Here is a 13,973-nt window from a genome sequence, read left to right on the forward strand (position 1 = left end):
AAGGTGAGATGCCATTAGGGGTGAGGCAGGGGGAGGGGTAGCATGTGTGGCAGAGGGACAGTGGACGGCTTCAGGAGCGTGGTAGCATCTGCGCAAAGGCTGGGAGGAGGTAGGACTGGCCTGGCTGAGGGGGCCGGGCCCCGTGAAGGTTGAGGCAGGGAGCAGGGATGCTCTTGACCAGCCATCTGCAGCCAGTCTCCTCCCTGCAGGGACTCCGACCTTCACGACTCTCCGCGGGGCCCCCTACCGTCTGGCTCCCGGTGGCTCTAGTCAGTAGGAAGCATCAGCAGGAGGCTGGAGGGCAGAAAGGGAGAAAGGTCAGAGTATTTGTCCCCCCAGGTTCCTGTCTGCGAGGCCACAGATCGGCAGTGGCCACGTGCCTCCCCCAAAGGTCTCAGCTCTGTGGGCCTCACCCGACTCTAGACACCACATCCTCCTCCTCAGGCCTGAGGCGGGAAAGCTTCCCACGGCCCCTTCATTCAAGTCTTTAAACCCAGAGGCTGTGGGGCCCACGTTTTCCCGCCTGGAGGCAGCAGGAGGGATGTTGGGTGTGTGGGAGGAACCTGAGCCCCTATTTCTAACCCACGAGGCCAGCACAGGGCAGGGGGAGAGGGAGGCAGTAGGGAGGCAGAGACGAAGGGAACCAAGTGGGACGAGCTGAGCATCATGCAGAGCTGGTCCCTCACCCTTGAGGTAGAAAGTTCTGGAAAGGTTGTAGGCGGGGCCAGAGCCGGGTCAAGTCTGCAGGTTCCCGTGGGGTTGGCTGCTAGAAAGCTGCTGTGAAAACTACACGAGTCCGTGCTGGTCCAAGGACCGTTCCCTTGGACCAGCAACGATCGCCCTGGCGGTGCGGGACCCACCGGCTCACCCGGCGGCCACGGGAGCCAGTGGCAGCTCCGAGAGCACAGTGGTCCTGGGTCAGGGACCCAGATCGCCGGAAGGAGGGCAGCAGACCCGGCCGACACAGGACAGGAGCGCACGCTGATTGACAGTGGAGCACCAGGGCACCGGCTGGAGGGACAGCAGAATAAATGGAAGCTCCGTTATCCACGGGTTGTAGGCTTGGCACGCGGGTCCCAGGCGGCTCTCATGTTAGTCATTGAGCCCGCGGGCTCATTGAGCTCTTAAGAAAAGTGAGTCTAGTCAGTGAACTAATAACAAGCTGACATTTACACACAGAGCAAAGGAGACCAGGCACCACCGAGTTCGCAGCATCAGCGTTTCTCCAGCGAGTGGGATTGCCGCCTCTCGCCTGCCGCTGCGGGCAGGTCTGGGAGGGCCTGCTTTGGGAGACGTCAGTGGGACCCTTTAGATCCACAACATTCTGCATTCCGTTCGTTTGAAGGATCTCTCTCTCTCTCTCTCTCGTTCTTAAAACCACATGTGGTCACACAGAAGTCACAGTTTCAAATCTGGACCCATTTGTTTTCCGTGTGAAAATCCAGCCCCTTTCCTCTTTTATAAGAAACATATCTCCCTGGGTAGGAAATTACTCCCTCCTTATGCTGTCCTCCACTTTACCCCCAAAGGCAGCCCATTCCAGCCTCCGTGTCTGGTCCGGAGAAGCTGATGAGGATGATGGAGGCTTGTGGACCCTGAGAGTTAGCATGGGCTCGTTTGGGATGATGAGACGTCTGGGGGAGGGGGGGGGGTGGTGATGTGTGCACCACAGTGTGAATGTAGGTAAGGCCACTGAACTGTACACTTAAAAATTGTTACATGGTACATTTTATGTGATAGATATGTCCTTTTTTTTTCACAATAAAAAAGAAAAAAGGTCCAGCCGGCGTGGCTCAGTGGTTGAGCATCGACCTATGAACCAGGAGGTCACGGTTTGATTCCCAGTCAGGGCACATGTCCAGGTTGCAGGCTCGATCCCTAGTAGGGGGCGCGCAGGAGGCAGCCGATCAATGATTCTCTGTCATCATTGATGTTTCTATCTCTCTCTCTCCCTTCCTCTCTGAAATCAATTTAAAAAATATTAAAAAAGAAAAGAGAACCAGCCTTAATTGAGTGCAGACCTCCCTGGCACTTGGCTCTGCTCTCTGTGGGTACAGTGCGGTGTACTTTATCCTCTCGGTAACCGAAGGAGATGCTACTGTTGCTTACACAGAGCCACCCCGTTTTAAAGATAAGGCATCTGAGGCTCATAAAAGTCCAGCAATGTGCTTGAGAACAGCCAGAAGCGACGGTCCCAGGATGCAACCCCTCCGCTCTGTACTGCAGACAACAAAGTGAAGAGGCCGTTTTATTTTACGTCTGAGTTCTCACACACATACACACACACACACACACACACACACACAGCCCCCATCCAGCGTCTGAGGACCTAGCTGAGAACAGACAGGACGCCTGCGGGCGCCTGAGTGACAGCTGATGGTCTCCAGAGGCTCCCAGCGTGGCCGCCATCCTGTAACTGTCTGGGGCATGCTCTGCCTTTCGTCTGGGGCTTTATTTGCTTCTGTCTGTACAGTTGATCATTGAAACAATGACCCACGGGAACGTGGTAGCTTCCATTCATGTTTGAGCGTAGCTGGAAAGAAAATTAACACAAAGCCCAGAGCTTATGGGGGAAGATCTGTGTCAGAGTAGGATTATGCGGGGGAATCTGGAAATATTGAGATCAGGACGGAAGATGATGTGTTTCGCAGCATGTGGATTTTTGAAGGAGGAATATCTGGGTTCTGATGCTGACCCCTCTATTCCTTGTGTGACGTTAGACAAGTTAATTCACCTCTCTCTGTCGATTTCCTCAGCTGAAAAATAGGAATCATCTATAATAATAAAAGCATAATATGCTAATTAGACCGGACGTCCTTCCGGACGAAGCCGGGGCTATGAGGGAAGCCCAGGTCCTGGGTGCCTGCTGGCAGCCAGAAGGAAGCCTGGCTCCTGGGTGCTAGAGGGAACTGGTGCCAGCAGCCGGGGGAACAAAGGCCTATTCTTGCATCAATTTTGTGCATCGGGCCTCTAGTAAAACAATAAAAGCACCTGCCTTCCCAGCATATGTGAAGACACAGATTTTTTTTTTCATTAAGTTGTGTGCATTTATTGAGTACCTACTATGTGCCAGGCACACAGTGGGGATACAGTGGTGAACAGAACAGGCACACCTTGAATGATGAAGAATGTAATAAAGTGTAGCCCAGCGCCAGGACACCATCCCGAGAAGCAGGGGAAGGGGCTGCTGCCGCTGCCATTACTTGTCATCTACATTTGGCCCCTGCAGGCCCATCGACACCTCCTCACTGCTTCCCAGGTGGGAAGAGCACAGGGTGTGGTCACCAGGTTTGCTCACCTGGACTCTTTAGATGATTCTTCCAGCTGGGCCGCAGCCATGGGTGGTTGTGGCTCTTCATTCATTTCATGCTCACCACAGCCCAGTGAGCTGGGGACTGTCACTCTCCCCCTTGTACAGATGGGGCAGTGCTGCACAGAGAGGTTGACCTCTTTCCACAGGGCACACAGCCAGTAAGCTGAGGGGCTGGGAGTGGGACCTAGTCTGCCATGATGTTGGCCTGTGCTGTGCTGCCTCTCTCTCTTGAAAGCTTGGCATGGGTCCTGGCATAAAGTAAGCGCTCTGCACACGGAAGAACCCAGACATCCCACCAGTGTTCCTTGTTATGTTACATGTACGTTATATTACAATGTCCCAGAATTTTGCACCCGTTTCCTGTGGGACCTGGTGGTGGCCGTTGGGTCTGAAGAGGGCGATGTTGGCCTCTGCTTGTCCTGCTTATGTTCTCCCTTTTCACTTTGTCAGTAGAACGCAGTTACGGGTCACAAGCAGCAGCAGTGGAAGCAGTGGTGCTGCTAGTGTCATAGGGATTTTGATGATGATAAGATCCTTACTCAGCACCAAAAAGCAAACGTTTTAAGTGCCATACATGTCCTAAGAAAATGTACGCAGGACCTGGCGTGGTGTTCATTGCAAGCAGGTGCACAAAGAACAATAGATGCTGTACCAAAGGCAGTGCCCGCGAGAACAGACTGAGAGTTGGGAGATAAGGGGATGGAAAGTATTCCAGAAAGCCCAGCCGGCGTGGCTCAGTGGTTGAGCGTCGACCTATGAACCAGGAGGTCACAGTTCAATTCCCGGTCAGGGCACATGCCCAGGTTGTGGGCTCAGCCCCCAGTGTGCAGCAGGTAGCTGATCGATGATTCTCTCCCATCATTGATGTTTCTATCTCTTTCTCCCTCTCAGAAATCAGTAAAATTATATTTAAAAAAATAATAATCATAATAAACAAATAAATTTACACGGAAAAACTGATTTCTGCCGCAGGAACTACTCCTGTTCCCTGGATATTGTAGTTCCTGGCGCTGATTATTTTTTTAAGCAACTTTATTGAGGTATAACTTACATAACAGAAAATTTTCCCATTTTAAGTGTGTCATTCAATGAGTTTTAGTAAATTCACCGATTTGTACAGCCATCACCATATTCATCATTTCCCTCATACCTATTACCAGTTCATCTCTGGTGCCGCCCCCCCCCCCCCCCCCCCCGGCCTCCCCAGGCAACCATTCTACTTTCTGTTTATAAATTTGCCTTTCCTGGACGCTTCATGTAAATGGAATTATACAACATGTGCTCTTGTGTCTGGCTTATTTTTGCTTCGCATCATGTTTTTGAGGTTCATCCATGTTGTAACGTGTTGGTACTTTGTTCCTTTTTCTGGCTGAGTAACATTCCATTGTGTGGCCATACCACATTCTGTTTATCCATTCGCCGGTCGATAGACATGTCGGCGGTTTCCACTTCACGGCTACTGTCAGTCGAGCTGCTACAAACATTTGCACGCAGGTCCTGGGACTGACTGCAACGCGAGGGGTGAGCTAAATCGGTAACCTCCTCCTTTTCTCTTCCCTCGGGGCTTTCTCAGAACCGGGCAGCGGGCAGGTGTTTGTGACGTCGGAGAACCAGCTGGTGTACTACCCCAGCATCACCTACGCCATCATCGGCAGCTCCGTCATCTTCGTGCTGGTGGTGGCCCTGCTGGCGCTGGTCCTGCACCACCAGCGCAAGCGGAACAACCTCATGACGCTGCCGGTGCACCGGCTGCAGCACCCCGTGCTGCTGTCCCGCCTCGTGGTGCTGGACCACCCGCACCACTGCAACGTCACCTACAACGTCAACAACGGCATCCAGTACGTGGCCAGCCAGGCCGAGCAGAACGCCTCGGAAGTGGGCTCCCCGCCCTCCTACTCGGAGGCCCTGCTGGACCAGAGGTGCGTGCTGGCTGGAGGAGACGAGGTGGGGGGCAGGGGATGGGGAGTGGGGAGCTCATCCGATGGGGGAGCAGAATGGTGGCAGCCTGGGTTCCTGGTCTTGCCAAGAGCCTGTATGCGGGTGCTGTAGGCACAGCAGCGCCTGACATCTACTGAGTCCTTGCCGGACAGTTCACATGTGTCATCTCAGTTCATCCTCTCAGGGACTCGCTGGGGTTGGCTGTGTCTGCCTCGATTTCACAAGTGAGGAAGCTGAGGCTCTTGGACTTCAGACACTTGTTAAGGACATACTGTTAGGATCCTGGCTGACTCGGGAATGCCACACTGACACCTTCAGGCCGCTGGCCGGCTTTCAAGCTCTGGGGCCTCCACTGCTACCGCAGAACAGTGCCTGTCAGAGGCTTGGTTAATACTTGTGGGATGGATGAATGAATGAAGGAGGGAGTGAATTACTAAGTCCCTTGACTTGGCTGGGCTGTGTGTGTAGAATAAAGGGGGTGGAGCAGCACCCTCCAGCTGTGTTAAGCAGTGGGACCCTCTTAGCAATGGAGTCAGTATTGAAGTCAGAAAGCAGAGCTCTGGGGTTGACGTGGGTGATGGGCCTGAGTCCTGCCTGCCCGGCCTGCCTCCCTCCTTTGAGGACCTCCAGAGTGTCCCAAATCGCCGTTCTGAAGTCCCTGGACAGAGCTCCCGGGGTCCCCTGGGTTCTGAGGTTGCCATGCCCCCCTGCTGAGCTCTACTCAGCGTCCCCCTTTTTCTGAGTCCACATGCACCGTGTGGCATGAGCATTTTGCACCCCCTGTTCCTGGGGTGATGGGGTCCTCTTGGGTCCTCTTCACTGGCAGCTCTTATATTATTTAATCTGTTTTCCCCTCCTCATAAAAGGTAGCTTCAGGGGGTGGTACTTACGGATTTCTTGGAAAGTAACCCTAAGTGTTCAGGATGTCACTCACCCCCCATAGCCCCTGCATCCGACCTTCCAGTTTAGAGTAAGGTTAGCATCACTGAAACGGAGACAGCGCCTGGGCCCAGATCCCAGCCCTGCGCTTACAAGTTATTGGTGATCCTCAGCAAGCCATTCAGTGCCCCCTGCCTCAGTTTCTTCCCTAGGACTAGGGCCGTGGTCAGCAAACAGCGGCTCTCAAGCCACATGCGGCTCTTTGGCCCCTTGAGTGTGGGTCTTCCACAAAATACCTCCACACTCAAGGGGCCAAAGAGCCGCATGTGGCTCGTGAGCTGCGGTTTGCTGAGCCGCAAGTTTGCCAACCACTGGACTAGGGCATAAAGTAACACCTACCCCTTCGTTCTTGTGCTCCTTACTAAAGAAATGAGCGTGAGGTACGTGGCATGGGCCCCACTCACAGTGAGCTCTCAGTAAGTGAGAGCTGGAAAGCCAAGTGTCTTTCCTCTTATTTCTCTGGGAGCAAGATACCGTTATTGTCCCTTCTACAGAGACGAAGGTGTTGGGAAGATGTCCTCTCACTTACCCAAGTCCACACAGCAGGTGGGCTTCAGTAAGAACCCAAATTCTGTGGCTCATCAGAGGCTCCATCAAACACCAGGCCACGGGACCCCCGCTGATGGAGCAAAACTGCTCTGCCAAATCACTTGGCATCCTCGCTCTGGCTCCATCGGAGAGTGTGGTCAGGCCCTGCCCAGTTGGCACAAGCCCGCCGAGCGCACTGACCTGCTCCATTCTGTCTTATTACACACCACCTCGGACGGCCTCCCTGCTTGGAGGGCCAGCCTCCTCCCTCACATCAGCATCCGCTCAGAAACGGGCAGAAGTCAGCCCTGCCCTGGCTCCTCCTAATGCTTCTCTTTCTTCTCCTCTCCCCTGCCTCCCCCGCCCCACCCTGCCTTCTCCACTGCAGACCCGCGTGGTATGACCTCCCTCCGCCACCCTACTCCTCCGACACCGAGTCACTGAACCAGGCCGACCTGCCACCTTACCGCTCCCGGTCGGGGAGTGCCGACAGCGCCAGCTCCCGGGCAGCCAGCAGCCTCGTGAGCGTGGAAGACACGGCCTCCAGCCCGGGGCAGCCCGACCCTCCGGAGGGCACCACCGAGCCCAGGGACTCTGTGCCCAGCCAGGGCACCGAAGAAGTATAAAACCCAGCTATTCCAAAGTCCACACGGGTTCATCTGCTCTGACCTGTTACCATCCTTACAACCTGCCCTCAGGGGGAGTCGGGGTGCCTCAGGGACTGATCTGGGGTGTCAGCTGTCTCTCCATCCCCCTCCTGCCCCACATTTCAAGGAGATCCTCTGGTGGGTGGCCTGTCGTTTTCCTGGCCTCTCCATTGGCACAATGTGTGTGGACGTCTGTCCTGGGAGGTGATTCTTCCACTCGGCCCAGGGTCACAGCCTCACTCTCCACGTCATTCTTCTGTTACCGCTGTCACCTGGCCGAGGAGGGGACAGGATCATGCGGGTTTAGGGAGCGCCTGAGAGAGCAGTTTCTGTGACGTGTCGGACGTGCAGAAGGGCAGGCTCCGGGCCACATGCACTGTGGGCTGCAGTCTGACAGCTGTTTGGGGGTCCGGGTGCCTTTCTCCCTCGGTTAGGGTCTCTGTGTTCCTGCTAGCTGTCCTCTCTCTCTGTGCCCCGCCAGCACAGGGCCCACCCACCAGGAGGCCACCATGGGATGGCTGCCCTGCAGGGAGGCCAGGCGAGCATACGGGTCCCCCCCCCCCGGTTCAGTGGAGGCAGCGGCCAGAGAACACGTTTGACACAAGGTATGCCCTTCGGTAACCGGCCGTGTCACTTAGAGGTTGTGAATGACCCTGAACCTGCCCTCTCTGGAGAGATTCTGGCTTTAACATTTTGCCTGAGAATCCCCGTTTGGAGAGCTTGTCTGGCCGCATGTATCGTCAGCCTCGTCCCAGAACAGGCAGGAAGTCCCCACCGGGAGTTTCCCCGGGTTCTCAGCTGCCGAGAGGCAGGCTGCGAGAGCGAGGCCTGCTGTGTCCACGGTCCCTTCCCTGGCTCCTGGATCGGCAGCCTCCCAGCTGTGACCTGCCTGCGGCCCGGCGATGTGCACCCCGCTGGAGTGACCCTCGGTGCCTGTGAACCACACCCAGCCAGCCGCCCTTCCTGCAGCTTGGACACTAGCCCCCCAAGTTCCCTTAACACTCAGCAGTCACCTTACCTGTGTATTTGTACTTGACCCTGCGGTTCCTAACCCGTGTGAGAACCATATTCAGTACCTTCCCCCCACCCCCACCCCCCACCCCCCAGCTCCCAGCTCTCTGCGCTGCACACCCTCCCCGCCCTCAGGCCCTGAATGATGTAGGTAGGGTCAGGGTTACAGTTAGAGTTGGGCCCCTTCAAACATCCCATCGTTTCTCCCCTGAGAGACACGGACAGTGGACAATTTGGAGTCAAGATTTGCCATTCGGACTTTTTTTTTTTAATCTTTTAGAAATGCATTTGAAACAGTGTGTTTGGGTTTTTTTTCCCTTCTAGTTAAGGGACTATTTATATGTGTATAGGACAGCTGTCTTTTTTGTTGTTGTGTTTTCTTTAGTGAGGTCCAAAGAAAGATGCAAACGGGGTCAGGCCTGTGTCCCGCTGATCCCCCGATACAGGTCACTCCAGACGGGCCCGAGTGCCCGGCGCTGGTGCACTGCGGCGCTTGGAACTGTCATCTATGGAGCCCTCGGAGGACGCTGAACGAGGGCTGCCTTTCTCCATCCTGGTCTCTGCGTTCCTGCTAGCTGTCCTCTCGCTCTGTGCCCCGCCAGCACAGGGCCCACCCCCCGGGGAAATAAAGGGTAGAAGCCTAGGCCTTACTTGGCGAGATGCTGATGGGATAAAACTGGAACCAGGCGGAGCCACGCTGGGCAGCTCCCACCCACTCAGGGCCTCTCTCCACAGCCCAGGACGCTTTCGGCAGCCTCTCTGATGCTCACGCACAAGGAGCCTGCAGCGGGGGAGGAAGGGGCATCCGATGATCCTTGTTCTGTAGACTTCTTTTCTTAACCAAATCCAGAGGAGGTTACGGAAAAGCTAACCACGTGGCGATTTTTTTTTCTTTTTTTAAGGAAAGGAAAGGAACCTAGTTGCTTGCATCTTTTATTTTCCGAGTAATCCCATAAAGCAAGGACTTGCGATGGCGGCCAGAGTGTGTTAGGACTCGGGCTGAACGGTGCCTCTCCTGCGAGTGAGAATGGCTGTATTTCTCCCTCTGATGGGCCCCTGCTTCTGCCTGGTGCTCGGGAAGTGGCTTAGAGCAAAGGATTTTAATTTTAATTAATTTGCAGTGAACTAATCTCCTGTACAATTCTGCTTCCAGGCATTTTAGGGGAACAAATGCTGTTAGTAGATAAGGGGAGCTTATTAAATATTTTTTAAAAAACAAACAAAAAAAACCACAGGGACATTTTTATTATAGATTTGTGGTGTGTTTTTTTTTTTAATGAATGTTTTTAAAAATATGTAAATAGGACACCAAAGCTGCAGGGGTTTTAGGGTTTTCCCCCCTCAAGATAACAAAACAAGTGACCCGCGATATTTTTTAACTCATTCCGATCAGGATATTTTTTTAGACGTTGCCTAAATCGATGCCAACTGGAGAACCACCTCTGCTCTCTTTTCTCAAATGCGATCAATGAGTCCTTTTTTTATTTTCGCATTAAAATACTTGCACTGTGATGGCTAGCTTACCACCGGACTCTGCTCCCTCTAATTTGACATCGACAATTTTTTAAAATGCAACTAAGTGGTTAATAGTGTGTGATGTTTAAAGTTGATGTAAACTGGAAAGGTTGTGTGCAGTTGTACTTCTTTTTTTTTTTTTTTTTGGCTAGGGTTGTGTGTTGTTGTTTTTTTTAATTTTGTACTTTTCAAATAAACATGCAGTTTCATTCTTTCTATTGGTGTGAATGGTTCTTCACCTTTCTTAACCCGCCTTGCTCTTCTATGGCGATGTAAAAAATGGACATCTCCCATCTGTCATGACTTCTGCATTGAATTGATGCCATAGGAAAGGCAGGAAAAGGAAGAGTCTATTGGCGGGGTCTCAAAATGTGATGGGCGGTGAAGGATTCCACAGCGGGTGTGATTGGAAAGCAGAGGTGAAATCACGAATTCCAATTCGTATCATGGGCCCCGGGATGTCACTTAAGAAGATGGGCATGAACTGCTTCCAGTGCAGTGCTGTTGGGGGGAAGGGAGAGGTAACTGTGAGAACCAATAGCAGACCCCGACCTCCTGTGCCGGCGTACACTGCCGCGCTAGCACAAGTGTGCGGATAATTAGTTTAGAGCCACAAATGGTGCAGATTGGCCCCATCAGTGATGGAGACATCCTTGTTTGGTCTTACAAGTCTCGTTTTAGAACCACGTGTTGACTGATGCTGCAAGGACAGTGGCATAGAGAGTCAGGAGGTCACCCATACCGCCACCCATGAGCAGGAGAAGTAACCTTGGCCTTGGTCTTGGCCAAAGTTGAAATCCACATGGGAAACTAAACACAGGTCTACAAAACCTAGATTTCGATCATGTACTGATGCCCAGGGGTCTCAAAAGGAAGATCAGGCTATGAGACAGCGGTATCCCAGTAGTCTAGAGTGGCGTTGCCCCAAAGGTTTGTCAAGTTCATTCCTTGATCTCAGGGTGCCATTTTTAATAGGTGCCACAATGAAGAAATGGTTGAGAAGCACTCATCTAGAGCAGAGATCAGTAAACTTTTTGTGTAAAGGGCCAAATGATAAATATTTTTGCTTTGTGGCTATATGGTCTCTGTAGCAGCTACAGAATCATCCATAGACGATACAACGGGTGTGGCAGGGTTCCAGTAACTTGACAAAAATACATGACCAGTCAGATTTGGCTCATGGCCTGTTCTTTGCCAACCCCTCATCTAAAGGATTGTTTCCATGTCGTGTTCATGGATCCAAAGCTAGGGACGTTTTAGAAAAGCATATTCCTGGCCTGGAATATTAGAGCCTTTGAAATGGCACCAACCTTTAAAAAATTAAAAATAGACAAACTCTCGAAGCAGGCAGTTCGAGGACTGTGAAGTTAATTTTAATCGACACTATAGCTCTTTTTCAGTGAATAAGGAGATACAGGAGGAGTAAACGTGAGTAGAGGCTTTCCCAGTAACACCCTAAACAGCTGGGTTGAATGCAGCGGTCCTAGGCAAAAAAAAAATCCTCTGACTAGCGATTCTGTAAGATGATAAAGTGACACAACAGAATGTCTTTTAGAGAAAAAGACAGGGATGACTGACCTGAAAGTTATTACCTGTGTTCTCCATTTAGCTTGCCATCCTCAGGCAAGGCAGTAGATCCAAAGAGTAAACTGCCTAGGAAAGACCTTCAGGTGGCCACAGTAGAGGTGCCATCGTGTACATAGGAGAGGAAATGCTCCCAGTGAGACCCACGGCAGAAATGTTAGTGAGGAAACAGGCAGACTCCTTGGACAATCAAATTAATGGAAATGGTAAGAGAACCTCCAGTTGTATATGATAAAAATTCAACTCACACGAGCTTAATTGTGCAAAATGGTAGAAGACGTATTGGCTGATGCAACCAAGTCCAAGGGTATGGGACTGTTGGTTTGGGGCAGGACTGGATTCAGTTGTTCAGAAACTGTCATCAGGAATCTGCTTCTCTCTCCCCAGCTTCTCAGCCCAGTTCTGCTCAGCTTTATGGCTTTACATCAGGTGGAAGAGGGTCCCAGAAGATCCAGGCTCACAATCGGAAAAGGAGATAACTATCTTCATGAGAGTCTATAGAAATCCCCCCCTTTTTTGCCTTTTATCTTTTTTTATTGAATTTATTGGGTGGCATTCATTCCTAAATCATACAGGTTTCAAGTGTACAACTCAATACAGCCTCATCTGCCAGCCTGGGAATCAGCTAAGAGCACACGGGCGTGCAGGACACTTCCCAGGACCACACATTGTGTTTGGAGATGGCGGCAGCCCCAGTTTAGAGATGAGGACTGACACCTGGCTCACACAGGTAAAAGAGACATTCTAGAAAGAAAAGAAGGGACTGACTTCTTTGTACGAGGAAAGTCAACTGCTTAACTCATCCCTCTAGTTGGAATCAGTTGTCAGGAAATAATTGAATGTGAGTGTCTCCTTCCCGCTTGCTGGCGTGGCTTAAATAAGTGGCTCTTCCATGAGAACGATGTTTGTGTGTGCCCAGTGTGTCAGCAGGGACCAATCAGAAACACTACAGGTGTTAGAGGAAGAAGGGGTTAAATATGGACATTGGGGCTTTCACTGAAGGAGAGCTGGCGGGGTGATAGCCTAGAAGCATCAAGTGGAGGATTCGAGACACAGTTACCAAGGACACCAGCCAGAGCATGGGACAGGTGGAGGAACCAGAGCTGTAAGGAAGGCCAAGAAGCCACTACATAGATTCCAAAAATGGTCCTGCAGCGAGCAAGTGAGCTCACGGAGAGAACTGAGAGGCTGGATGTCTAGTGAACCCCACCCCCGAGGATAATGCCTGAGCTTTCATTGACACCCGTGCCCCTAGAACCACACTGGGAAGGGGTCTCAGGAAGCATGGTCCTCAGGAGAGAGTGGAGACAACAGCATTCGGCCCACCTGGGGGCTAGGACCTTGGGCCCTGCAGTGGTTTCCGGTACAGACGCTCCATCCTCCACTGAAAGGAGTTTTCCTCAGTAGAAAATTGGGACTCGATACGCATTAGACCTTAACTTCTTCGTATGTAGTGAGAAAAGGGAATTCCATTCTTTACTTTTCATTTTTGTAGGCATAGCCCATCATTGGAGCCCATAATTATCAAAAGTGCCATGGTTCCATTATATGATTTGGTATAACCTCGGGTAAACTGGACAATTTATGTTAGGAAATAGAAATACATGACTTTGGAGTTATTTTTATTAAGGATCTGAACAGAACTTGCTGCTGCCCACTGTGGGCCCCAGGGAGACTCATAGAGGGACGGTGGTGAGTGCTGGGGAAGCAACTTCCTAAAGATGGAAGTAGGATGCCGCTCTCTCCCCCGAGAGGGAGGCCAGTAGGTTGGCCCTAGGTTTGGCTAAGAAACCATATGAGTTAGAGGAGAAGAAAAATGTTGAAAAGTGTAAGGTTTCTGGCCTCCTGTCATGGTTTTCTTCTCTCTTCTTTACTGACACCTTCTCATAGGAGCAAATTTCCTAGGTAAGAGTCAGTCAAGCAAAAATATCAAATGGTCCGTGTCAACCAGAAACCAGATTGCTCCAACTGGGAACAGAAGTGCCAGGGATCCCAGAAGGAAAAGGAGTCGGCCTTGACAAGGGACTGGAGATCCCCTTTCTTTCCTACCCTTTCCCTCTCTTCCTCTCCTGTCCTCTTTCTTCCTCTGTCCCTCCTCCCCTCTCCCTCCCGTCCTCTCTCTCACTCTGCTCCTTGGCTAATGCATTTCTATGACCTCAGGGTGCCCTTGGAGCAAGCAGGGTGGCTCAGTGCCCTCGGAGTTCACTCTGCAGTCCCCATCCTCCCCAGCGCAAGATCTGGAGGTTTAGATTTGAGAAATAGAATGTAATAGCAGACTCTCATTTGGTTTTAGTTAATAGCCATGATTTCTTTATTTTTCCATTATGGTTGACATTCAATATTCTTTTATACTAGCTTCAGAGCCAGCATTATTTCCCTATTAGCCTTTACTAGGGAGACCTGCACTTTGAGAAATTACTGGGCACTTGAATCTACTCTTAAAATGGATGTGTGGATTTCATCTTTGGTTCTTGTCTCTATACTCAAACCAACAGCCC

At 51.6% G+C, this 13,973-nt stretch overlaps 1 protein-coding gene across 3 annotated transcripts in view; it reads left to right on the forward strand.

Annotated features, from left to right (window-relative positions):
* Positions 1-10,105, forward strand: part of LDLRAD3 (low density lipoprotein receptor class A domain containing 3) — a 205,579-nt gene extending 195,474 nt beyond the window's left edge. For all 3 annotated transcript variants that reach the window (XM_070427802.1, XM_070427799.1, XM_070427800.1), the window contains exons 5-6: positions 4,887-5,232; positions 7,107-10,105. In XM_070427802.1, coding sequence (XP_070283903.1) covers positions 4,887-5,232; positions 7,107-7,344 — 584 coding nt within the window. In that variant the 3' untranslated portion in view covers positions 7,345-10,105. The remainder of the gene's footprint in view (positions 1-4,886; positions 5,233-7,106) is intronic.
* The last annotated feature ends 3,868 nt before the right edge of the window (positions 10,106-13,973 follow it).

The sequence above is a fragment of the Myotis yumanensis genome, unplaced genomic scaffold, assembly GCF_028538775.1.
Source record: "Myotis yumanensis isolate MYYU_CA2020_CCGP unplaced genomic scaffold, mMyoYum1.0.hap1 SCAF_10, whole genome shotgun sequence".
NCBI lineage: Eukaryota > Metazoa > Chordata > Mammalia > Chiroptera > Vespertilionidae > Myotis > Myotis yumanensis.